The sequence below is a fragment of the Pararge aegeria genome, chromosome 8, assembly GCF_905163445.1.
Source record: "Pararge aegeria chromosome 8, ilParAegt1.1, whole genome shotgun sequence".
Taxonomy (NCBI): Eukaryota; Metazoa; Arthropoda; class Insecta; order Lepidoptera; family Nymphalidae; genus Pararge; species Pararge aegeria.
The window spans coordinates 10,362,798-10,390,312 of NC_053187.1; the positions used below are offsets into that span (position 1 = coordinate 10,362,798).

The 27,515-nt window shown below is 34.8% G+C and overlaps 1 protein-coding gene across 1 annotated transcript; it reads left to right on the forward strand.

Annotated features, from left to right (window-relative positions):
- Nucleotides 1–859: 859 nt before the first annotated feature.
- On the forward strand, nucleotides 860–24,472 carry LOC120625777 (T-related protein). The gene is made up of 8 exons (XM_039892978.1): nucleotides 860–1,068; nucleotides 15,612–15,780; nucleotides 18,542–18,662; nucleotides 19,506–19,649; nucleotides 20,652–20,928; nucleotides 21,833–21,949; nucleotides 22,587–22,923; nucleotides 23,328–24,472. The coding sequence occupies exons 2-8, from the start codon at nucleotides 15,620–15,622 to the stop codon at nucleotides 23,572–23,574; spliced, it is 1,404 nt and encodes a 467-aa protein (XP_039748912.1). The 5' UTR covers nucleotides 860–1,068; nucleotides 15,612–15,619; the 3' UTR covers nucleotides 23,575–24,472.
- The last annotated feature ends 3,043 nt before the right edge of the window (nucleotides 24,473–27,515 follow it).

The window sequence follows — 27,515 nt, forward strand, 5'->3', positions numbered from 1 at the left end:
AAACCTTCTCCTTTTAAGAGACGACACATATCCTGTAATGGAACCGTAATGGATTGATATTAATGATGCTAATTTAGTTATATTGGTTGATTAAACTGATATATTGGTTAGTCATTCAATACAATTATATAAATACATAAAAGTATCCAATTACCAAGTACGATGTAAAACAATATTACATACTGGCAAAGGCTCCCTTATTAAGTTTAAGGAAGCAGCTGTACCTATTAGCTGATATTGCCAACTTATCATGTAGAGTCACCGTTTGTAAATACTGAGAATGCAAGTTTCTTAATTATAATATGATAGACACAAGTTTACAACTTCACACTATAGGTAGGTATGTAAATGCAACCTAAACATTCATTTATTATAAATTTAATCTCTTTCACGGCAGATTATAAATACTTATAATAGAGTCGAAAAATTAAAATGTAAATCAAACACATTTTCTGCTACGGTAAATAAAGTTCATTTGGAGCCGAACTTTATTGAATTATTGAGTGTCTATATAATTGACTAACCGCATTGATGTTGCGCAGGATTGTCAAAGAAACGGTTAGATATTACCACCAATCGCCATGTGTGTCAATAACGCTGGGGGCGGAGTCACAACGACTTTTCATTGCAACCAGCGATAACGGGAAACTAAACCCTGTGTCTGTATCAAAAGGTTCAATACCGCGCGCCGCATTCCCAGAAAAACCTTCATATAGGTAAAGCAACTTCTGATTTATGTTCAACGTATAGAGACTAATGTTGAGTGATGCGTACATTAAGGTAGTGGTTATATTATTTTGTAAACATGCTAATGAGGTGTAGTGCGGTCGAGTTTGTGGTAGTTGGTCATGCAGTTGGCACGTCAGCACTGATTTGTGTTATGTGACAAATAGACAGCTTTTTTAAAAATCGGTTGTGATCTTCTAATATTTGAGTTGCAATTGAGTTGAATGACTTTAAAAGTATTTTTCTTAATTTCACGGGAGTGCCCCGTACTGTGAAGTGAACTGAAATGTTTCAAATTTTTTATAATATTTGAGTGAAAGGACTAAGGATATTGTAAAAACGGTAAGCATTTTATTTTATTGTACGTATTAGATATACAATCATTCGTGAGGTATTATGTAACATGGTTTTAATGCGTAACGAAATTTTCATGAAGGGTTACCGGCAGTTTTGCTTAGGTATATAAATATTATTATAACATTTATTTTGGCTAAAAATAACTATTTTTAATAAATATTTTTACCTAATACTGATTTTTTTTGACGAGCTCCACGTAGCTGGTAGTTATCTTTTTGTAAATTCTCTACTTACTTGAACATGCTTAGTTAGGTTATTTAATAATGTTACTGTGTTGCGTTTGTCATTTAATATATATCTAAAATACACTCACATACACTTAGGTATTACCGTTTACATTAAATATACCTACCTCGTTAACGGGTCCATTCCAGCAATATATTTTCTGCAGTTATTCCACACTGTTACGAATTTGTTAAGTTAAAGGAAAAGAAAAACTAAGTACCTAGGTATGATTTATCCGCCCGGAAGCCCCAATCCATTGGCTTGTAAACGTAATTCTCCAATACAGATAGGTAGGTCCGGATTAAATAGCGTTGAACAGGTAACATATAAGTACATATATTTTTCTTTATAGATTGTGTGTATTTTACGACATAATGGATTTGTCATGACGTCAAACAAACACGTAAAAAGTAAGCCAAAGAAAACAGATAAAGTCTGTGATTTCCACACTAGGATTCCCCGTGTCGTGGAAATCACATGGGAAATTAAGATGAAGAAAAGTACACTGCAACCATATTGCAATTTTATAAATAAGTTAAGCTAGTTTAGGGATTTTATGGTGGAACAGTTGAAAGTACAAAGAAACATACAACAGACATTGGTAGGTATGTCACGTTGGTACAGGCACAGATCGATTTATAATCAATAGTATTAGATCGATATTAGATTTTAAAAACCAAAAAAGACGTCTCATCCTCTTTCATGACGAATTTCCGTTTCTAGTATTTTCTCGGGAACAAGATTATTTAAGCAGCTTACCAGACAGTCCGGCACATTTTCAAATGTAAGTTCTCATTTCATCAAGGAAAACATTAATTCTTTTTTAGCTCTTTTAGAATTAAAGTTGTAATTCTTAAATGTAATACTGCAGTAGGTAGGTTGAAGCGCCCCTATTATGGAGTTTTGAAAAACTGGCAGCTATGAAATATAACAAAAAAAAAAAGTATGAATATCCGAATATCCGGAGATTTTATTTTAGTCCTAGGGTTAGTGGGTAGTGGAAAAATCAAATAACAAAATGGATCAAGGGGAAGACTTAGTCAACTAAGGTCAAGAACTGCAAGAAGTGGAAACGGATCCTTATCAATCTTCTGCAGAATGAGAATGTTCCGATGTGTTTGCGCAGATGTGTCTGTCTATATTATGAGCTAACACAGCGGCACACTATTTGACACATTTACGCTAAATAGGTAAAATAAAATATAAAAAAAAACAAAAAAATGTGTGCCACATGAATGAGGGAAAGAATAAACACATTTCCATATGTACCTTGCGTAGATTAATCGGCACTTACTAACCAAACCTGCACCTACCAAATTGTATCCAACAATGTCTTAAACGACTATTTATATTTTCTTGGCTTTAAAAGGTTTATTATTGAGCTTAATTTTACCATTTCAAAAGGCATGTTGATGAAATCTAGCTGGTTTCTTCAAACTGTTATTATAATAAAAAAGAACTTAACCAAGGTCAATATAAGCAAAACCAGTAGAAAAACAGTCTTGACTTGTAAAATTTCAATGCAAGTCTTGACCATTATTGGTGCACAACAACAACAAGCATAAACTCATACTGCGGAAGAATCCATGGTTAACGCTTATAAGAGTTATATTTCAATATTTTACGTCATTCTTTATATTCCTAGAAAGTATGGTTACCTGTAACAGTCTAAACAGTCTGAACAATAAAATTGTGAAGTAGAGGAATTTAACGTCTTTTAATACAGACTTTGTAAAGTACCGTACCAAATATATCGCCTATTATTTTAATTATATATTAGGTAAATATTTATTTTCCTACTAGAATTAATGTTGTTATTTTAGGTATATGGGCAATTTCAAATATTATGAAATGGTTGCCTTCTTTGGCAGCGTTAATTACGGTTTTTCAAATCCCGCGGGAAGTAACTAAGTTAATTACCGTCATTTCAACTAAGAAATTCTATGTCAAAAACCAAGTGGGTCGGTTGCTTAATTAGGGCGTAAAGTAAGGACAAATAAACAAACAACAAATAATTGAACAAACACACCTTCGCATTTATAATATTATTAAGTATAGATTTTAAGCATGGGTTTTGCCAAATTAGGATTGGCAAGATCTCGTGGCCCTAAATATTTTGCCTTCGCTAAACAAAGTTTTAGTCTAACTTAGAAATCCCTAAATGATCAGTCAGTGTATGGTTGGTTGGTTGGTTATTCAGGCCTGGTCCAGGCAACACCCTACCAGCCAGGATTTCAACATACGTTGAATGAAGCCTAGAAATTTGAGCACACCTTATCAACGTTCTACGTTTCCGACAGCATTACTTTAAGCAAAGCGCGAAGCCGGAAGCACGTAAAGAAGGTCCTGTTCTAAGGTCGACTATGAAGACAAATGTCAGTTTTATAAAATTGACCTTTGACTATTTAATTAAGGCACTCCTTGGATTGACTAAAATTGATAGCCAAACGCCGATGGTATGGCTTTTGACTAAGACTTTTGAAAATAAAATATAGACTAATTGAGTGCCTCTTTAATTTGATTTAAATATTATACCTATTTCACTGATTGTAAAGTACCTCGTGGTTTGTATGTTCGACTAAAAATAACGTAGTCCTGGTTTCGTATCTTGCGCATTGGGGGTTTATCTTCAATAAATTCCAACCTAATGTAAGATAAAATGAAGCGTAGAGGCCTACCTCAGTTTAGTCGCAGTCTTGTTATTTAGTATTATTGTTTATTAGTACTTAGCTTAAACGCCTTAGTTTGGCTTTCAATTTAGAAACTGGCTTTCGAACCCGCTTCCGCGGTGGCATTACATAGCGCATTTGCATCCTGCGATCGACCGATTGCAAGGTACACCAGTATGAGGAAGTCTTGTGACGCCACGTAGTTCAGATCCCTTAGTGTGGTTTTCTGAGAAATGCAAGACCACACAACGCCCTTTTTTATTCCGCTACAAGTTAGCCCTTGACTGTAATCTCACTTGGCGGTACAGATGATGCAGTCTAAGATGGTAGCGGGCTAACCTGTTAGAGAGTATGACAGCTATATTGAAACCATACCCCGAATCGGTTTCGCTCGCTCAGAGGTTAACTAGCCAATGCGGACTGCTGCCACAACCACAGCGCTTGCCTCTGCGCCAGTGAGGTCGGCCCTAGCGTATTTCAAGATTGTCCAGCGTGCGACGAAGGTTGGACAACGCGATGTGGCCTTTGCTTAAGGCTTCCCATCCCCGCCTACATCCTGCAGCATACGGACGGCATGACAGCAGATACGGTAGCATGCGAAACGATCAAGACTAAAGACGCATCGGTTTGGTTTGTCTTGTTGTTAGTCATATGCAGCACGCAAATTGAACAACTGAACCGTCTCACAGGAGACCAAATAAGGCGCGTACTTGAAAGATCCAACGCTTTTTAAAACAATAATTAATTTATCGCCTTATTAACCTTTTAGCAAATACTTGTTAAGTATTTCCGAAATAAATCCATTAATTAAAGTTTTGCAAATTATTACAATCATTATTAAGGGATTATGAGCTAACAGTTATAGTAACGTAAAATTTAAACTGATAGTAATCGATAATAGTTTCATTTTGGTGTAAGTATAGAATTAAACTTTAGATTTAAATTAGCCTTTTTCCTCATTTCTACGTCATACATGAAGATCATCTTAGTCCTTTATTACAAAAGGATTTGTTCCATAAAAGTTAATCCTTGACTGCAATCTCACCTGGTAGTAAGATATGATGCAGTAAGATGGAAGCAAGCTAATTTGTTAGCGTTATGGCAGATCATATATATATTTGTTAGGTATTAAAGGCTGGTAAATCCCCTTCTGGCGGAAGGAACCCTTACCTATATTCCCTATGAGAGGATAGGCCGGTCTTCGACATTGGTGCTGATTCTGTTGCACACAAATAACTTAACTGTATTAATAGGTGTGAAAGTACTGCGGTCAGTTTAGTGTTGTCATACTGTATGCATTGTTTTTACACATCTCAACTTATATTACTTTATATTTTATGTAAATATAACAGAATTGGGATAATTAACTGGCATAGGATAGGGAATTCCGAATTAAATACGAGTGTGTCTCAGTAAAATGCGTATATCACGAAGGCACAGCAGCTTTCATTAGATAGTAGTAAAAACAAAATAGATAAACGCGCACGGACCGCGCGCTGTACCCCTAGTATTAAATTGTTACGCTTGTAGTCTCTTTCGAGCATGGAACAATAGTTTCAGAGTAAACTTTCGTGTATAAAAGTTACGAATACTGTTTTTCTGATTTTTATTTTGAAAAAAATCCACCAATAACGCTGGCTATAGAAGTGGCGGGCGTGGTTTAACAACTACATTTCCTATGGACCTACGTTTCAAGTTGATGGACACTTGGCACTTTGTAAGACGTGTTTCTTGTATACTCGCTTATTTGTCTAATTAGGTAAATAATGTTTTGATTCGTTTTTATTGTAAAATGTGTCTGAAAAATAGACATAAGCAATCGTGTTAAAATAAATAAAAACAAATTAAATAAAAGGGGATATTCTCTCTTAATGTGTAATATATTCATTTTTAAATATTTTAACACAAATTTTATATTGAAAAGGTTGTTTTCAATATAAGACAAGTATAATAAAAATTGAGTTTATAACCTGCAAAGTATTCATCTGTTTATAGGCGACGGTTTTCCACTTAGCATAGACCATCCGTATCCATAGTCGGTCTTAAATCAAAATCTTCTTTCTTCTTTCTTATCAATGGAATGGAGTAAAAATATAGCTGGTATTTATGCATCTTGGAATCTTCGATTAGCGCGAGCTTATCGGAGCTAGTTCTCTCTTCATATTATGAAAATTAAGCTTAGTTTGCTATAATCCGCGAACAGCAGGAAAATCTGTATGGTGTTATTTATAATTTCTTCAATCCGTTTACTCCACATCAAACAGATCCTCGGAAATATACCCTCTACGCTCGTTTCGCTCTGAAACCGGAGCATCCTCAACAGATGTTGACTTTACAATGAATAATTGTTAAATAAATATTGAAATAAATTGAATTTTTAAATAAATCTCCTGCTGTTCGCGGAGTATAGCAAATAAAGCTTAATTTTCATAATATATTATGGATTTCCGCAAAGTAACGCCTGCTTCTATCCAATCTCTCTTCATATTTTATTTTAAACTCCCGTTAACCACCCTTTTAAATGTAAATAGCATTAGTACAGTACATAGAATAGCAGCTTAAGGTTGATATATTTTTAGATTGCGAAACAAAGATTACGCGTGGATATTCGTGGTTAAATTAGTAAGCAAAATCTCTCAATAAATCTCATCCTAAGGGCAGAGTATGCAGCGGCTGCAGGATCAGCACAAAGGCGCGCGGTGCGGCGAGTTCCGTCATCGGGTACGAAGGCCTATCGGCGCGTCCGCTTCACCACAAAGCCCTCAATAAACTTTTACAGCACACATAAAACCCTGACTTTTTAACCCGAGTTATTTGAATTAATATCAATTCGGAGTTCCTCAATGGTCTTTACTCGTCAAACTCTAAAGTTTTATGACAACCTCACAGAATTGAGGAATAAAATTTAATTGAAATGTATCCCCGAAAAAAAGTTTGATTGCGGTTATCGGCTTCCGAATTTGAATATTTACATTAAATATTTTTAGGGTATATAAAGTAGCCTACGTCTAAATAGCAGGCCTGGGGTGTTTTTGTTTAATACATTTGTAAATGTTTTTAATGAATGGTGTAGAGTGGCTCTATTGCGTAAAAAAAATTAACCAGCTTTTAAGGTAGTTTGGAAAACACAGGTGGGAAGTAAACAATATTATATTACCTGTGTATAAGTGTATTTATACATGAAATATTTTTTAAGTTTCCATAACTTTTAATTTTGGATTTATAATTGGATTACAACTCAACTATAGACAATATTATTACCTATAGACAATAGGATGCAGATATCCTGTCCTTATAAGTCCTCATGTTGACCGCACAATACAGGAAGAGCTTTAAGTCGTTATATGAGATCATTCCAGACAATGTTCTCACAAATAATTTTGTAACTTATTGTCTCTTATATGAATTCCTGTCTACTGTCCTTGGCCATATATGTTCATCGAATGTCAATCGCATAAAATAAACTCTTACAAAAGACATCAACGTGTGCAGCAACGTTGATAAATCTGCAACTCTTAAATTCCAGGTTGGATTGATAGCCAAAGTATACATTCAGTAGCGGCTTATATTAATTAAGAGGTTTTTTATTATTTATTTTTTCGTTGCGAAAGATACAGATTAGGAATTTTTATCATTCGCCGTTTTAACATTCGGTTAGGGCAAGTTTATAACTATTATGGCGTAGCAATTACAATTTTGTGTCAACAATAGAGAATTTAATTTATTTGTTGAGACAAACCTTATTGATCATGTATTGCGTTATTTGATTTTAGCCTATTGTTTGATTAACATATCAAGGCTGACGGTTGTATACATGCCAAGTGATAATAAAAATTCAAGTTTCAAACGTCGATGACGCAAGACCATTAAAAATACTTACTTGAGTTTTCGGCATCATTCCATTTGCATAGCCTCCACGGCCTTCATTACGCAGCCGTTCTGCAAACTTTGAAATTGGAAAAGACAACACGAGCTATATTGTTTCAATAGTTTCAATTTCGGTTCGTTCGGTCTTGCATTTGATAATTAGCACCTCTCGCCTCACATCGCGGCACGTACCTACGCCTTGCTCGCGGACAATTGCGCCTCGACACCACTAACCTTACACTTATCGGAGCGGCAGTCATAAACCTTCAATCACGGGTCCAGAGTTCTCTCAACATTCAGAGCCACTCGTTGTTATCTTTAATATTTTATAGGGATCAGTAAAACGACGGCACTGCAAAGCGATTAAGCGACATTCCACTTGTGGCGATCGAGGCACGTTTATATTGGGGTTGGAGCTAGGGCCGCGCCGGCATCGATAACGTATCGATGTAATTACGTGTAATTAAAAAGCGAGAAATATTTATGCGGTACCTATGGTGCACTACCTATGTCTATTTTGTCGTGGTCATCGTGCAGAGGTGAACCTTGTCGGGACCATTTACTCGAACACCACATCTAAACTTACCATTAAAAAGAAAATGTTCGCAATTCATGTATACGACTCAACTTTAATATTTATACCTCATGGAGTCGTAAAATGATGAATAATGACGCTAGAGTTGAGTTCGCCAGTGCTGTAATTACTCTGCCTTTATATATAAGTGCCGCATGCTGGCTCTCTTGTTGTGTAAATCTTAAATGTTGTAGGATTACGTTATGAACCTTCGTAAATTCCTTAATATTACTGCAAAACACGACAAACTAATAGAAACAAAGTAAGAGACACTGAATTTATTATTATACAGTACTTTAGGAAAAAGGTACCGTATGATAGTCTACTAATATCTGAAATAAGTAGGATTAGGTTAAAACCAATACGTTTTGTTTTTAGTTTAATGAAATTGCCAACCAATAAAGGGCTGTAAAACTGACCGCACTCATCTCGCACTATCTTACCATATGTGTTTGTATTGAGAAAACCAATTAGAAGTAGGTACAAAAATAGTGAAATAAATGGAATTGAAAGTTTAAACGCACAATTTCTTGTTGAACTAATAAATATCTTGGCAGTTACTCCTACTATTATGTATTTCATCTTTTATTGATACTGCTTTATTAAGAGATTTAAAGCAATTACCTACCTAAAATCTGCAATACATTGATCCAATCGGAATCATACAAACCTAGTATCTAAATTATTTAAATTTAGAAAGGCCTAATTCAAACAAATAAAGAGTTTAGGTGTTCGATATATTTTTAATCAAAAAAATTGGGGTCTAAATTCGTATGAGTTATTTATTTTTGAGATTCGCAGAAATAAATAAACCTGTGAACACTAATATGCATTATCCAACAAACTTTACGTCGAACGTTTTGAGCCTGGCCATTAAAAAAAAAATTATTTAAAGTAGTTTTTGTAAGCCTTTTTACATATTCCTATGAGCACATGAGCGAAGAGAGGAACTGTTTAGAGACCTACACGCTGCTCCTACTATATCGTACTTATAATATAATATCTGATATCCACGCCACAAACCGATCGGTATTGATTGATTTTCAAATACAATATAAAATATTTTACCCCTTTCAACAAACCCAATAATGAAGTTAAGCTTTGATTGTTTAACAGATACATATCTGTAATATCTGTGAAACAGAAGAAAAAATTATTTAGACTTATTTAAAACTGCAGATTTTAATGCCCAAACTTCTAAAATAGCACATTAAGTCAATATTTCACTCCCCGTTTCAACCTTTTAGGGGTAGATTTAAGAGATACTTTTCCTGGTCGGCCATACCAATCAATCATCATAAAAGGAAGATATAGTATATATATTGTAAAGTCTCTATCTTTAGTTATCATTGAAGTCCTACAGAGTTTTCACCACTTCAAGGATAGATTTATGATATTTAAAGAGCCTATGTATTAATCTATTGAGTAAAACCTATCTATCTGCCTGTTAAAGTCTCTTCGTAGTCCTATATATATATAACAAATAAAATATATAGCAAATTAACGTACGATAAATACGTTAAATACGATACGATACGATACGGTACGATAAATTAACGTACGTACGTACGTTGATACGTATAGCAAATTAAGCTTAATTTTGATAATAATCTTCGTAGTCCGTTAAGCCAGAAATAAAGACAGGCAAATAAAACTTAAAAACTGAAATTATTGTTTTTAATACCATATCATAATCTTATCATGGTTTGATATAATGATGAGGGCCCACAACAAGGCACGGTTCTCCCACATTGAGAATGGTTAGGTCCGTAGTCCACCCAACTGGCCCAGTGCGGATTTGTGGACTTCACACGCCTCTGAGAAAATTATGGAGAAGTTTTAGGCAAGCAGGTTACCATTAAAGCAATGTTACCATTAAAGCAAATGATATTTAATTACTTAAAACGCAAGTAACTTAGAAAGATCTCTAACTTTTCTAAGGCCGGGCGTGCCGTGGTTCAAACTCGGTTCCCTCGAAATTTAAGCCGAAGTCCTAATAACTAGGCTCCCGCTTTTTTTTTACTCCCATATAAATTAAGTAAAAAGATGTTATTTAGACATTAGAAATAGATATGTAATCAAAATGTATTAATTTGCATAGATATTAAAAAAATTGCTGCCACAAATTTTATTTTCATAGTTTAAAAAAATAACGATCAATACTGAATACAGTTACAGGTACAGTTATTATCAAAACAAAAGGTCAACTTTAAGTTATAGTCAGTCTGCTGCGAAAATGGTCTCTACAATTATGTAGAGACCATTTCATAGTTGCAGATGTCAGTTTTGTTTGTTCCGTTGGTTTTATAGTTCAGTAAAGTATAGTTATACAGCTAGCTGTCGGTAGTAAACAGGACTAGGAATAACTTTAAATAACAGACGTTCTGGCATTTTCCGATAATTATACTGACCTAGACGTTTTGATGAAGTTAACCGTTTACGATAAACGACAATTTGATAGATAGGTAGGTACATACCATTTTGATTATACAACAAAAGAATAAATACATGGTGGATAATGGTACTACCGAGGGAAAGGGAAAAATTCAGAACAGGATATCACTAATTGTACGCAGATTCAGTTGCGACTTGCGGGCATCCGAATGCCTTTACACAATATAAAACAAAGTCGCCTCCGCTGTTTGTACGCTTAGATCCTTTATTAAAATTAAAATTAAAATTTATTTATTAAAGACAACATAAATTTCATTTGGGCTAGTAACAATGAAAGCTTATCACTATGTTAGTACTTATCTGGGTTACAGTGGCGTGCACAGGGTTTTCGACCAGGGTATGCATAAAGCAGGTAAATGGCATAAAATGGAAATTTTCCCCTAGTAAGTTATTAAAGGTACTAACTTATCTCTATGTTAGTACTTTATAACTAACATGGATTGAGTCCTCTGATTAATATACTCATATTAATCAAAGGACTTTCCATTTTGCCGGCAATCATGCGCAGGATGCCGTTGCTGCTCCCTCGGACCCTGCTTAGAAGCGAGGCGGTTTTTTTATGCCAGATGGCGTCAAAGCTATCTGTTCTTGCCTCCGCAAGCATGGCTGCACTACAGAACCGAGGCAGCCACAAAAGCACCCTGAACGCGTTATTGTATTGCACCTGCAGAGCGTTGTAAGCCTTTTGCGTATAACGGAACCACAGGCTCGCCGTGTACCTTGGTGATTGGTGATTGCAGCAAAGGCCTTACTTTTAGTGGAATAAAACAATGCTCTTCTCGACTTGAACTATTTTCTTGTTGTAATCTGGTACAATTTTAAAAAAGACTAGCAATGCCGAATAAAGGACTGAACTAATTCGCCACGGCAACTTAACAACGCATTATATCCTTAAATATCCGCCCGCGCGTATCTATGGCTCAGTCCTATACACCTGGGAACTGAAAAATTAAGTTACCAGTAAAACCTTATTATTAAATGATTGATATTATATACACTAATTTTGTAGTGAACGATACTGGCCAGATTAGTAAGCAATAAAGTCTACGCGACGTTGACTATATCCATTACAAACATAACGTCCAACCATTGCTCCGTGAAAGTCTAAAAGACAAAAAATCAAACAAATTTTCATATTCATAAAATAAGTGAAGATAGGTGGTATTTTTTTTTTTACTTTAGTATGTGCAAATAGTGATTTTTTCAGACAACAAATGAGAGCTATCTAAATCTATTTCTTGGTAGGTTTATTGAACCACGTCTGTGCTAGTCCATGATAATAAGTACAAGACATATGACAGAAGTTCGTGAGCCAAACCCACAATAATATGGGCAGCGTATGCATATCTATACTAATAATATAAAGAGGAAAGTTTTTTTGTTTATGCTCTGAAACTTTAGGACGGATTTTAACAATTTCTTTAACAATAAAAAATTACATTATCAGGTAGGTATAGTCTTTATTTTCTAAAAATATGATCCTTAATAAATATACAAAAAACCGAAATAGCAACATTTTGCCATTTTCATTATCTGGCGAGAGCTGAGAAAAACTAATTACATAAAAATTATGATAGATTAAAGTATTTCTCATTTTTAGCTAAAAAAATCTGCTAGGAAATATATGTAAGTAAATATCATAGTTAGCCACAATACCAGCTTTAAGAGGTGGCCAATGTAACATAACTGGAACGGCGTTTAGTTCACGCGTGAAACCGCGGGGACCAGCTAGTATGCTATAAAGACTTATTGATGCTTCCAGTTTATTGAAACAGGGAAGTTAAAACGAAATATGTATGATAAATTACCAGTATTACTGATTGATTAAGCGTCGCTATATTAGATATATTTAGTTCTTCTATGTTATTTATATTTCGGGATTGTTTTGTATAGAATATAATAACTTAATCGGTAAGTTGTAAATTGAGCATTTTTATTGTCTGACCACTATAGAAACGGTGAAACAAAGCAAAGGTTCCTATTTACTCTGTAAGATATTGGTATATATATTATCTACAAGGTCTTGAAAGTAGGTAGGTATCTATGTACTTATGTATTCATGATTTGGTATATATGTATGATAAAAGAGAAATAATAAATGGCAATATAACTTCCAAAGCATAAATACATTATAGTTAGTTTATTTGAACCTTTGACCATTTGTGAAAGCTTAGTAATGTATTTTTGTGTTACAAGTTAGATATTTTTACACAAATTTGAATTTGTAAGTAACTACGATTATAAATACCAGTTTATGCAAGTTTAGAAAAACATTTAACACTGTAAGTGACACATAACTTAGAAAGTTTATCAGCGCTGACCGGAAGTTTTACGTCTTTTAATGCACATAATTCAAAAGTTAAACCCTTTCTTCAATTATAACTATATAATTCGAAATTTTTTTAAATTATTTTTTTTAAAAGAAAATTAATTTTAATTTTTTACTAAATAACTTTATTCTGCAACCTAGAACCTAAATCTTGAGTCTGGAGATACTGAGAAAATAGTTTATGAACACACTAGAGGGGTTAAAAATACAAAAGGATTTTTTAAAATTCTATTAAGATGCCCTGGTTAAACTTGTCTGAAAGTCTGTTATATTAATCTCAGTCGCTTATCAAGTTATATCTATGAAACTGGTTATTTGAGCTATTTCTTTAATAAATAAGAACCTCCCATTGCACAGTTTTTGATATAAAAGGTACTCCGAAACGGGTAGAAAAAGGCAATGCAAATTTGAATAAAATCCTTAATTTATTTATGCAGGAAAATTGGTATTATGGTATAAAAATCAAAAAGTAGTTTGTGCTTCCGGCGATGGTTCACGAAGTTAATGGCAGCTTACTTCATAGCTCCGTTAAATTTGAACTTTAATAATTCTTTTTTTATTTTAAAGTGTATACTATAAAACATGTAGTGTCTAATTTTAATGAAGATCTGATAAATATTGTCGGAGATGAAGGACATAACTTTTCACAAATAACAGCAATTAGTAAGGCATATGGGACAGCGATCAAATGCATGCGTACCATCCTACTAATATTATAAATGCGAAAGTTTGTGAGGGTGGATGTATGGATGTATGTATGTATCAACTAAAGTAATGTACAACTTACTAACTCAGTATACCACGTAAAATAATAGAGGGTACATAGCTAGCCACGATGATTATGATGTTAGCATCACAACTATTCTAGCTTCTCGATTGACTCATACGCGGGCGAAGTCGCGAGGGTCCGCTAGTATTTTTTTAAGTTTGCTCTCCCGCACGCATCTCGATCTATTTGGAATCATGTTTATTAAAATATCACTTCTTTTAATGGCGAAGGAAAACATGGAGAGGAAACGTTGTGGCTTGTGAGTTCTCCATAATGTTTTCAAAGGATTGTGAAGTCCACCAATCCGCACTTGTCTAGCGTGGTGGATAACGGCCTGAACTTTCCTTATTCTTTAATAGGGATATTTTATTTTAATAGGGAGATTTCTATCTTTGACTTTGACATTAGTATCTAGCTTGAGACGAGTACACAAGTAAGCTATGTACATTTAAATGTAGTGCATTAATCTTAATAAGTTAAAATAAAAAAAAAATATATACTACGACAATACACACATCGTCACCTAGCCCCAAAGTAGGTAAGCGTAGCTTGTGTTATGGGTACTAAGATGACTGATGAATATTTTGATGAATAATGTACATAAATACTTACAGATAAACCCTCAAACACATTTATGTTCATCACACAAACATTTTCCAGTTGTGGGAATCGAACCCACGGTATTAGACTCAGAAAGCAGGGTGGCCATTCGCCCGTCGGCCGTCAGTTGTAATAGCAACTTGACATACCGCTTATAATACGAGTATGTGTCATTGCTTCTGGATGTGCTTAAGAATTATTTGATCTATTTCTCCCGTTCTCTGTTCTATCGAACCGCGAGGCATCGTTACAATTTTATTTGCACCGTTGCGTTGTTAAAATCCAATAGTCAATAGGAAATGTACGCAGCACGTTGTGGTTCCTCGTTTCTAAAATGCAATGCATATGTCTGAAGTGCTTTACATTTGTGAAAATATAAAGTTGTATTAACAGTAAATATAAAGCTCAATTTGCTAATTTCTACGAAAAGCAGAAAAAAATGTACGGTGAAATTAATCTTCAATCTTTACTAAAAAGAAATTATTTATTTTAAAGTAAACATTCCTAAGGATACTTCGATGACGGAGCAAAACCTGCGTAGAGAGCCCCTTTTGGAATATGTCTGTCTAGAAGACTGAAAAAATTATGAATTCACACCGCTGCTTTGTAAAAAATAAAAGGAAATTAAGCTTAATTTCACTGCATATCATGAAATTCCGGAAGGTAACGCCTGCTTCTATCCAATAGTTGTATTTGCGTTATTTTTAACTTAAAACTTGTGTACAGTAAAATGTATTTATTCATCTCTTCACGAGTACCTTGATATCAAGAGTAAATAGGCATCTTCTATATAATCAAACGTGATTGCAGCCCCGAGCTAGACTATTAAAACGAAAATAATATTTTGGATGTAATAGAGTAAGCAACCAATTTGCATTGAAGTAGGTTATGGGTCTGTGCTCTAAAACTGTATCTCCTATGAAAAATGAAGCCTGTGCCCAGTAATCGGAAGAAAAAATAGGCTGCGGTAGATGATGATCAGAGTAAGCAAGCCAAGGTTTAAAATATTGCTGTATTTTTTAGACTGATTATTTTTTGCAGGTGTAAAAATGGCAGCATCGCACATTCTAAGCGCAGTCGAGCCTACAGTGGGCGGCGGAGGGTCGCGCGGCGGACGTGAAAGGGAAGTCAATATTGCCCTTGATGACCGCGAACTTTGGGTCCGCTTTCAGACGCTCACCAACGAAATGATTGTCACTAAGAATGGAAGGTTAGTTATCTAAATACTACGAAGCTTCATCTTCCCCAACAACCCTTTAGCAACTCACTACGGGGCACGGGGTTTTTTCTCAGAAGAAGGAAGGGTTTAGGCAGTAGCGATCAAGTTACGTTGAACGCTGGCCACGTAAGGATCGGTAGACTTCACAAGCCTTGAAAAGCATTGTAAAGGACTTTTAGGCATGCATGCTTTGTAGGATGCAATTTTAGGCAAATGAGGCTTAACACCTTCACCTTAGGATAAAGGATACGATGATTTCCTTTACCGTTGAAGCAAGTGATATTAAATTTATTAATAACTCCATGAGTCCTACCTACCCCTTATTCCGATAATAGTTCCTCTATCATTATTCATTATAAAGAACTTAAGATGGATATGTAGTCCTTAAGCCTAGTCGTAAGATATTAATAGCCTGTAACTTTGGTTTATTTAGCTGGAAACAATTTACCTTGAGGTACGGACGTATGATTCATTTAGATTGTGTTGAGAGAACTTGTGCTTTAAAAACAACTTACAACATTGAAGCAAATGAGCAAGAAATAAAATCGAACAATATGCCTTACAATATAGTTTATAGCCAGAGTATGATTACTGTATATTTAAGTGAGGCATTAAGCTCTTCTAAATGTGTAGGGACTAATTAACTTGCTCCGTTTTACGATGAATTAAACTCAAAAGGGACACTTATACGTAGATATGTGCATGTCTTTAAAATATTTTATAATGAGCACTATTTATAGATAATGAATGATAACAAAATAAACAAAGTCTTCACATTTTTCTATTGGCTGTATAATATTAAACGATTCAGAATATTATAAATGAGGTTTTTAAGTATTGCGTATGAGCAAGTTTTGTTCATTATCAGGAATCATTAAAGGGATCATGGCTCGGTTATTCATACTATTGTTAAAGTTATCAGTTATACCCTCCAAACCAAATTGGAACCTAGTGGAGAGTCAAGCTCACAATCCATGTAGACTCCTCCTTCTCTCTTAAGACTGTAAGATAGTTCTATGCTTTGTTAGGGGTAAAGTCCGGACATCGACAACACCTTAGTTGAACATTCTAAAGACTTCACCACGAAGCAGTTACTCCGTGATTATTCATTATGATACTACAACGCATCGTAGCGTACTGTAGTGTACCGCTAATGCTTCCGTATTTATATAAAAATAAGCACCCCCACAATATGTCACAAGGTGATTAATTTCTACTATTTCTTGTAAATTATTTAATGAAATAAGAATTATAAGTTTATGATATATACGATAATGATTAAGATACCTGGAGGTTTCTTTGCATCGTTCAGAGTATTATACTAGACTGAAGTGTATTGAAAATGCAGTCGTATTTATATTACAATACCCACCGAGTCAATGTCAAGAACATTGGTTGTGAATCAAATAGAATTTTTATTGTTTCTTGAAAAATATTTATTAATTGAATAAGAAATAGTGCATTTGTTAAAATCCTAATTAATTTAATAAAATATCTAGAACATATAAATATACAGTTATCAAAATTTCTGTAACAAATACTTATAAAAATGCTAATCAATTTAATAAAATATCCGTCGTAGTCAGAAGATAGCGTTATAAGCTTTATAAAATAACAATTATTTTTTTTTATTGTTAACCCACTTAAAAATACTGTTAAATTAGGTAATTTAGCTCGTTACGCACATATATCCCACAGACTAAATTATACTCAGTCTGCAACTTTACAATGTGCATTTTATGAATGTTTATGTTTTCTTGTATAGTACGTGATCAGTAACATTCGCGAGTGCTAACAGGGTGCTGAGGGGCGGCCAGTTTTCAGCTATTAACACTGTAGGTCTTGCTCATTAACGTAGGGCGTCTAAACGATACTGCCCGAGCCACGCTCTACCCTTGGCGAACTTGCCTGTTCTTAAACTGATATAAACGTTATAGTTGTATTTATATGTAACATTCTTTTAAAAAAAAACTATAGCATGTCTATAACTTCGTCTGCTTAGAATTTCTGATATTCCGTAAGATTAAAAGTAAACTAGCAAAGCCAAGCTAAGTAAGTGTTTTGAAAACCGCATCGTAGATATGACTAGAAAAATCTCTTGAAAAATAGGCTTGAAAGGCTATAGGTATACATCATATAAGATTTTATCCTGATACTTATCTTTTAAACTATAAAATGAATGTTTTCTTGTTTTTAGCCGGAAACCCGAATATGTACTATTTTTTTGGATACACCTACTCGTAACTTGAAAAATGACATACCTACTTCCTTCTCCCGTTGAACCCCCTGATTTTAAATTACTACGTTAAAACATTCTGCCTGTAGGTTGTCTGCCAGTCTTCCATAGTTATAGACTTATAGTAAGCACGAATTAGGTAAGAAACCTTATTATAATTTGAATGTTAGAAGGAACATTTTATTAATAAAAAAAAGTCGTATCAACTTACAAGTTAAACGAACAAGAAATCAATGAAAACGGATTTTTTTTTCTCACAACAAACATAACGAATGCGGAAAGGTAAATTAAGAAATGCTTTATGAAACACAATGCTATTAGATATAATAAGAAAAACAAAATTATGAGAGCTCACGTCGCTGGAACTAATATAAGCTTAGTTTCGGAAAACAAAGGTACGGCATGTTTATTTTTAGCGTAGATCGTCAACTACTGTGGAAATGAAATTAAGTACTATTCAAATACAGGTAAATATGATGTAATATGAGCATTCACTATAGGTATCTTTTGTTTCAGACGGATGTTCCCAGTTGTAAAAGTAACTGCCAGTGGGTTGGACCCGACGGCAATGTACACTGTTCTTCTTGAATTTGTGCAAGTCGACACTCACCGCTGGAAATACGTTAACGGCGAGTGGGTGAGTAAAGCTTATTTTACAACATCGAATCAATTTTTATGACCAGTCTTTTGTTCATTCTGTTGTACCTATAGCTTACAACAGAATCCAGTTTTCATAATAGACAAAGCACACATTTCATATAAAATGCCAAACTGATTTGTAAATAGGTATGAACTTGGTATTTTTATGATCAATATTCCTTGATATCGCAAAATTTTGGTAAAGATCTATGATCGAACTGTTGATCCATCAATAAGTATATCGGTATGCTCAAGATATACCTACTTAATATTATGCTAGATCTAAATTATTGCAAATCTATCTAAAACCGTGTTATCATCATCATATTGACCCACTACAGGGCACGGGTCTCCTCCCAAAATGAGAAGCGGTTAAGGCCGTAGTCCACCACGTAGCCCACTGCGGATCGGTGGATTCCACATAACTTTGAGAACATTTTGTAGAATTCTCAGGCATGCAGGTTTCCTCATGGTGTTTTCCTTCAATGACGGGGAAGTAAAACATCTGGTATTTTCAAGCAAGTGATGATTTTAATTACTTAAAACAACATAACTTAGAAATTAGAGTTATAGATTACAGCTTCGATTAAAACCATGATATATTGTATAATTATAAACGGGAAAGTATTTATGTAGGATTGCCCCCCGATCATAAGATTGACGTAGCTTTTTTGCCTACACGTAGTTAAAGTGTCCACGAAAAATGTACTGTAATTTTTACTGAAATGGCTAAATGGATTATGGTGATTTTTTTTAATAATAATAGATTGATTACTATGATATAGAAGAGACTTTTTAACCCGAAATCAATATACATTATGTAAAATAAATAATTGTGTAGGTTCCCGGAGGAAAAGCAGAAGTACCGCCGTCAAATGCTATCTACATACATCCGGAAAGCCCTAATTTTGGGGCGCATTGGATGAAAGAACCGATATCTTTTGCCAAGGTGAAACTAACAAACAAAACCAATGGAAATGGACAGGTAGGTACTACGTTCTTAATATATTGATACCTAGATATTCATAAAAGGTATACCTACCTCTTCCAGATTAGTGAAGTTCCATAAGATCGCAGAGTATAGCACTCAAACGCTAATTGATCAGAATAAAAATATAAGGTTCACCAATTTAAATAGATAACAATGTCAATATTAAGTCGTGTCTTATTTGATTTCAAGTAGTACTTTTCATATATTATGCGTATTAACATGTCAGCTCAACTCCGGTCGATAAACACGCACTCAGTTAACGATTATTCATCTACCGATGCTTCTTTATTTGCTTAGACATTTCTGTTTAAGTTCATCTCATCAGTCAAAACCGAGCATAATTAACAGTACCCAGAACTGACAGAATACTAATTTTTGATAATAGAAAGCCTGTTTATACCGAGGTGTTACACTGCTACAGTTTCGTGGCTACAGCTACTCCATAGCAGCCATTTCTCACGCTCGAATGTGGTGCGAATGAATATGAAAGCAAACATCTGATACATCCAGATCCATATGTTGACGGCTCGGTGTGAAATCTGTAGCTTTACCAACTATTTAGCGGGTGTCCGTACGCACTATCATTTGTAGTAATTATTGTCTCATTGCTATGTTTACGAAACTCCTTTATGTTAAACTCTACTTTTATTAATATTATAAAGACACTAATGATCCATCACAATACATGCATATTTGTTTACATTTATACAAAAGATTAACAATTTCGCGTTAACTGCCTTCAGTGTTGTTAATGTGTGATTTTAGGCTCTGCATAGGAGTACCTAGGATATCGAAGTTAATACAGGCAAGGTTGCTATAAACGATGTTTATAAGGTGTTTAAATATGGATTTATGTCAAAACTTGCTGAAATTTGCAAACCGTAAAGTAAAGTCATATAAACAGTAGGTTCTCCTAGAAATACTTATGTCTGTAATTAAGAAGTATTTAATAAGAACTAGTAATTGTTGTGTATTAATTTTATTTATTTTTTGTAGATAATGTTGAATTCCCTTCACAAGTATGAGCCTAGAGTTCACTTAGTAAAAGTAGGCACTGATCTCCGTCGTATTATGACCTATCCGTTTCCCGAGACACAGTTTATAGCAGTAACCGCATACCAAAACGAGGAAGTTACTTCACTGAAAATCAAGTATAATCCTTTCGCAAAGGCCTTTCTGGATGCGAAAGAGAGGCCCGAGGGATATTATCAGAGAGATTTCGTTGGGACGCATTATCCGCAGCAAAGTTCATCACCACATCAATATCCACAGTGTAAGTTTGAAGCCAGTATTTCTCATTTGTATTTACTAAGTAGTTTATGAGACTCGCGTAGACTGCTTGAGGTTGAGGTAATTAAACTAGAAGAGCTTTTTGTAACAGAGCTCGTCACACTCGCTACACCACAGGGAGCCAACTGTCTAGTCCTTGCATGCCCTGCGAAGTGTTGCTGTCATTATAGGCGATGGTTTTCCACAGTAAAAAATAAAAAAACTACGCTAGAAGAGCACTGCATCTACATTTTTATATCCAAATTTAAAATACATTTATTTTAAGGTCTACTTAATGTTATAATAACTTGTGAAAAGTTTAACAGCCACTGCGTTTCAAAAGTGAGCTGAGCTTCGGTCTTATAAGTGGACGGCCGGAGTTCAATTGGTGATGTTTGGGATGTCAGAGGAAATTTGGGAATTTATAATTTAAGAATTTTCTCTTGTCTGGGAATTATCTCTGGATGCTTCGGCCGTGGTTAGTTGCCACACTACAAACAAAGACCTGCTGCCACGCGATTAGGTATACCTATGCGATGATGATAATGAGAATGAAGATGATGATGGTAGGTTTCTGTTGAACCGATATGGTGGGTACTGGACTGTGGAGTAACTGTGGAGATGGAAATTGGCGGGGATTTATTCCCGTTGCGAGAGCAAGATTAGCTATAGGTACTTCGCCTGATCTCTTTCATGATGTTAGATCTGACGCCCTATTTTTCACACACAGTTGTGCACTATAATATCTCCCGCGTAATGGGAAAACCGCTCTGGAGATTGACCACCGTGACCGAATTCGGTCAGGGAAACTGTACTGGTTTCCATGTTTGTTTGCAGTGCTGTTATTTTTGCTGATAGCTGCTATTACAAAGACAAGGTATTAAGTGATTGTTAAATTTACTTTATAGTTGGTGGTTGGTTTGTTACGTCTCAGTCACTTTATGGAAGCAGCAATTCTTCCTCAAGAAGGCCAGCGCCCTACCCACCGCGACCGCCATCAAGACCCCGAACCTTGTCACCACCATGTAAGAATAACTTCTTCTAACTTGTTTGTGCAACAACGTGATTTTTAGCTTGGGATTCTGCTTAAATATGGATGTGTTAACGTTTACACATCAGTATTTTTTAGAGACTTCAGCAATGCTTATAGCATTTAGCTTGAGAAGCTATCACAGCAAATTTTGGGCTTAGCAAAGTTAAAATAAAATTTGGCTAGCAATAACAAAGCAATAACAAAATTAATCTTAAAATAAGGTCAAATTTTAATTCATTGCAAAAGTTCACCTGCAAAATGTATATTGTAATTTAAGTGTTTTGACTTATACTTACTTGAACTAAATGTCAATATAAATAGATAATTAATAAAACTTAAAGATCTAAATTATTCAGTAATGTCTACTAATATACTTGTACTACTTTCTATTTCAAATTTTATTTAACAGCTTAATAAAACGTACTTCAAATTCAGTTGAGATAGTTTCGTACTTTTTTTTCTATCTAAAATAGTCAGAAATATGTAAATATTAAAAAGATTATTAATAGATTAAATTCTTTCAACACCTCAACGTCGAACTGCGTTTGATCTGTTTATTTTGTGCACTTGCCTAGAAAACGCCTATAAAGATAATTATTTAATTCAAAACACCTTCCTGTGTTTTACAGCGACGTATAGCAATGTGGAGCGGTCATCAGCAGCGGCAGCAAATGGAAGCGGTAGCTACACATGGGCGGCCAGCAGTGGATACTGGAGCGCAGCTCAAGGAAGCAGTTCCCCACAACCAAACGCTTCGCCGGCTCCATACCGCACGCCGCCGCACGCGTACCCTGCCCCCATCGAGTACGCGCCTTCCACTCCCACGAGCACCTCAGCACCAGCACCTGCGCCGCTGTACCCCTTACAATACGAAGCCCCGGCCCAACACCATTCACCGTACTACCAACATGCGTACGCGCCCTACGCTCATCACGCGATTGAAGATATCTCGTACTGGCCAAATGGGTAAATACTTCACTTTTCACGTATCTAAACTGCATCATAGATAAAACTGGATCGTATTAATTATGTCTTTGGTTATATTAACTATGGATCTTTCAATTTTACCTATGCAAAAATTGAGGTATGCACTTTGAAAGGCGTTTTGCACTCCTCAGTGTGAACGAAACAGAAAGATGCTTACAATGTGTACGAATGTTAGATAAGTTTTCTTGGTTGGTTAATTCTGTTTATCCTAGGGCTTGAGATATTTCTCATTTCAGTCAGATTAAGTAATCCTGTATTTTTAAAAATAAAATTTGGACCAAGTAACGGGAATAATAAGAATTGTAAAGCTTTTGATTCTTATTATAAGTGAGTAGCTAAATGTTGGGAATTATAATTATTTACTTAAAATTTATTTTCCTCAGGTTAAATAGTTACGGTTATCAGCCATCGGAGTACGTGGGTACTGGCGATGTGTCATACAGCGCTGAGAGCATACCATTCGGCTCAAACGGACCTCCATTAGAAGGTGCTTCGGCTAATCAAGATGACCGAACTACTCCATCAGGTTCTGAACACCAATCTGGCGATAGAGAGTACAAGTTTAGTGCCGAAGAAGAACGCCACTCTCCCTGCGAAGAGACACTTTCACAGCGTTCACCAACTCAGTGACTACTATAAATGTATTTAGACAAAATTGCTAGACCATATACAAGAGTATAGAAAGAAAAATAAATTTATATATGTATTACGTATGGCGCTAAATAAATAGGTAATAAAGATTAGATAATTAATTCCCGACAATTTCTAAAAACCGTGTTGAAATTTGACATAATAGGTCATGTTATGTAATTGTAATTTAGAATTCTATAGTATTTTTTAAATATTGTAAAATATGTTTTAATAATTCGTTGTAAGAGCCACGTGAGCGTTGAAGTCTTTTCGAACAATAATGGTTTTCTAGAAGAACCAAACACAAACTATCTATTTGCTTTATTTAAACAAAACTTTATTAGCGTGTGGAGGAATCTGAACTTGTGAAAGAGTTTGCGTTGAAAATGCCTGTTAGCTAACACTTGTCTTGAAGGTACCGTATTTATACGTGGCAAGAAACACATATGTAGTGTAGTGAGCTCCACAAGTACGCATAAAAAGTAATAAAAAAAACTGTAAATTAAAAAAACGTATACAGATGTGCAGTGGACAAAAATGGTCCGAACAGTCCCAATTTCCTTATTCAAGTTAGTACTGAGAACTTCTTGACAGAAAAACATTTAAAGGATCACGATAACAAGAAAACTATTCAGATCGCACGATTTCAGTTTGCAGGCTGGAACATGTTTTTCCACACAAGGCCTTTTCGGAGATGTTTGCTAATGTACAAATGTATACTATACATAAAAAAAACTAGCCTTAGTCCCGCACCAAGTGTTCAGAATAAAGTTTGTATATTGCTGAGCTATAAAAGATATGCTCAAGAGAGTCTATTTTATTTTCTCGGTAAAGTTTACATAAATTAGTATAAATTCTTATTACTAGCCCATGGTTGTCACGATGAATCTAAAAATATCATGCGTAAAATAGATTTAATTCAGAATGTGCAAGGAGGTAAAGATACCCATTATCTTTACCTCCTTGCACATTCTGAATAGCCTGGATATTCGGCCTAGTTATCTCACTTCAAGGTTTAATTCTCAGATTAAGTAATCTAAACTAATGAAATAATCTGCAGTGACAGACAAACGGACGGAAAAAGTAGCACTAAAGGGGATTAATTTTTACTTTTTTAGTTTGGTATCCTAAAACCGATATCATATTCTGTTCAGCCACTAGTGACTTGCTTTTGGTACGGCCAACTTAAATGTCGCGTACTTACGTATTGTTAATCAGGGACTGATTTCTAAACAAGCCAGTGAACTCATAAACATTGTTTTTATGAAGTCTTTATCGCCTCCAGGGGGCAGACAATTTGATTACGTTACACGGTCACGTATTTAATGAAAGATCATACCTTTATTAACTTCCACGAGTGCCAGTTAATACGCATACCTAAATCATTTCTTGAGATAGATATGTATCTGAATAAAGTAGGTAACAAAAAATACTTATTTATATTAAAGTGAAACTTTTTACTATTTGCAAAAATCTATGTTTTTATACAGACAATAATGATTGTAATACTGTTGCGGCCAACATTTAAATTCCTCAAACAAATATTTGATTTCAATTTGGTTGGTAATTTTTTTTTTTACAAATTGATTTTTGCAATAAAGTACCTACGTAATTTATAGGATACAGTTTCCTCAAATACATTTTCACATTCAAATTACATTTAAAATGGTCCCCACCCAAAGGCAACAGGGCACTGGTTTCTCACATTGAAAAGGGTTTAGGCCATAGTACACCACCTGGCCGAGTTCGGATTGGTAGACTTATCACGCTCTTGAGAACATTATGGAATGCAGATTTCCTCACGATATTTTCCTTCACCGTTTTAGCAATTGATATTAAATTCTTAAATCGCACACAACTTAAAAGAAATATAGGTTCGTTATGGGTTTCTTTATGGGTTTAAAATCGGCCCCGGAAAGTAAAGCCGAGGTCCCAGCCAATGGTCTATCACCGCTATATACTTTAATTTCCTTATTAAAATATGATTTCGATCTATTGAAAAGCTCCCCCATTCTTGAAGTCGCTTAAAATAAACGAAAGCGAATACTGAAGTGGCCAGTTGCGGAACTACGTGGAACTATGACATAAAACCGCCCAAGTGGCCAAGATGTAATTAAGGGTGCCCTAATTTGACTAAATAGTATATGAAAACTTAAAATAATTGCTAGGTATGGATTTCCCGTAAACATTCTCAATACAGCACGAAATTACGAAATTGGCGTATATTATTGGGCAGGGGCCAAAAAGTTAAAAGCCGAAAAACTATAGGATGTTTGATGAAATGAAACTTTTCCGTGGCGTCGTTCATGAGGCTAAGGGCTCCTTGAACTTAGGGTCCCGGGGCAATGCCTTGCCTAGCCCTAGGGTAGTTTAGCCACTAGCTGTGACGTGCATTTTGCTCGCTTCGGTTTTTCTTGGTCTTCTCGTATGGCATTGTAAATAAATTATTATTATTAGTCTGTGTAAGAGTTTTGCTGTAATTATTAGGATTCTTCATTTACTTAAGAGAATATAATAAAATAATGTTTTTGTTACTAAATTAGCTTTTGATTTACCTACTCACAAAAAAAAAAATCTCTGTTCCGTAATATCGGGATCCGTCCAAGATACAGAGTGATGCTGGTGGGATTTAAAGCCGTTATATAAATCTTTGCTAAAGTGGTAATGAACGGGGTGTTTAGCTCGAAGGACGAATGGATGTCAGGAGTGATAGCGTGGTGACAAGCCGAAAAACAGCGCTGGTAGACCCCATTACGCAGCACTGCGGCTGTGGGCAGACAACATCGAGCAATCCATAAGGTGCAAAAGATCGCTGGTTATACAATTTTACAAGATTTTTTTATATCTGTGTAATATGGAAGCAAAAAAACACCACTTTAGTAGTGTTTCTCGAACAGGCGGTTAGCCGCGGCAGTCCATTTAGCAGCTGACAGTAATTATTTTACCTCTAATTATTGAAACGTTTACCATAAAATGAGGAAAATTGGAAAAGTTTGGGAGCTAGCAGAATTACGGGGTATGAAGAATACTGATACAATGATAGCTGGATGAGGGATTTGTATCATCTGTATGTTCTTAATTCTGTGTCTGTCTGTGGTATTCAATATTTTTATAGTATCACTATAGTGTGAGTAAAACAAAAATTACTGATAGTTTCTATTAATATAAAACGTGCAGTAAATGCAAATTCCTAAGCATGATGACTAATTTTGAAAAACTGCCCAATGATATTAGAAAGTATCTACTACTATATTCAAAAAAGGTTTTCTTGAAATAAATTGCAAATTATTTAAAAATTAAAAATTCCCGCGTTTTTTTAATTTTTCTTGTACTATAAGTAAGGATTATTGATTTTGGTATTGATAAAGAACACAAAACTGATCAACTGATACTTAAATATGCAAATAACAAGTGCAGCGATTTCCGAAGTTCAAGCAGTACAAAATTTAGTTTTTATAGACGGGCGTTTTATCTGCAATGGCGGGTCCCTGAATTCGTTTTCAAGAAATAAGACAACGAATTTTATAAAACTTGCATTCAGCAATATACATAATACAAGTTAAATTAAAGTAAGGAAATGTAAAATAAATTACGCAGAAAATTAACTTTATCAAATTGGCGAACGACAGAACAATGCTCTACCCATGTCACACGTGTCAATTTAAGTTAAACTGACAATATTTATTGTACAGTATTTTTATGATTGATTAACCATGCAAACCACTACATTTAATCAATGCTTTCAATTTTATTTCCTTGTTTATTCTTCTAAATATAACCTAAAATAAACTATTTAAAACTAAATAAAATGTAATACGTCCTCGAAACCACCGCATGCCATGCATTACCATGCTCCTCATTTTAGAGCTCATAATCGTAGCGTGCACATGTAGGTATAAGCGTATTATCTGTGAGTATGACAAGTTCTGTGTCTCTGTGGT

Excerpts from the sequence above, each read along its gene's own strand:
- LOC120625777 (XM_039892978.1), top strand. The coding sequence starts at position 15,620 with ATGGCAGCATCGCACATTCTAAGCGCAGTCGAGCCTACAGTGGGCGGC. Across the intron at positions 19,650-20,651 it reads AAACCAATGGAAATGGACAG|ATAATGTTGAATTCCCTTCA; the intron begins GTAGGTACTACG and ends TATTTTTTGTAG. Across the intron at positions 22,924-23,327 it reads ATCTCGTACTGGCCAAATGG|GTTAAATAGTTACGGTTATC; the intron begins GTAAATACTTCA and ends TATTTTCCTCAG.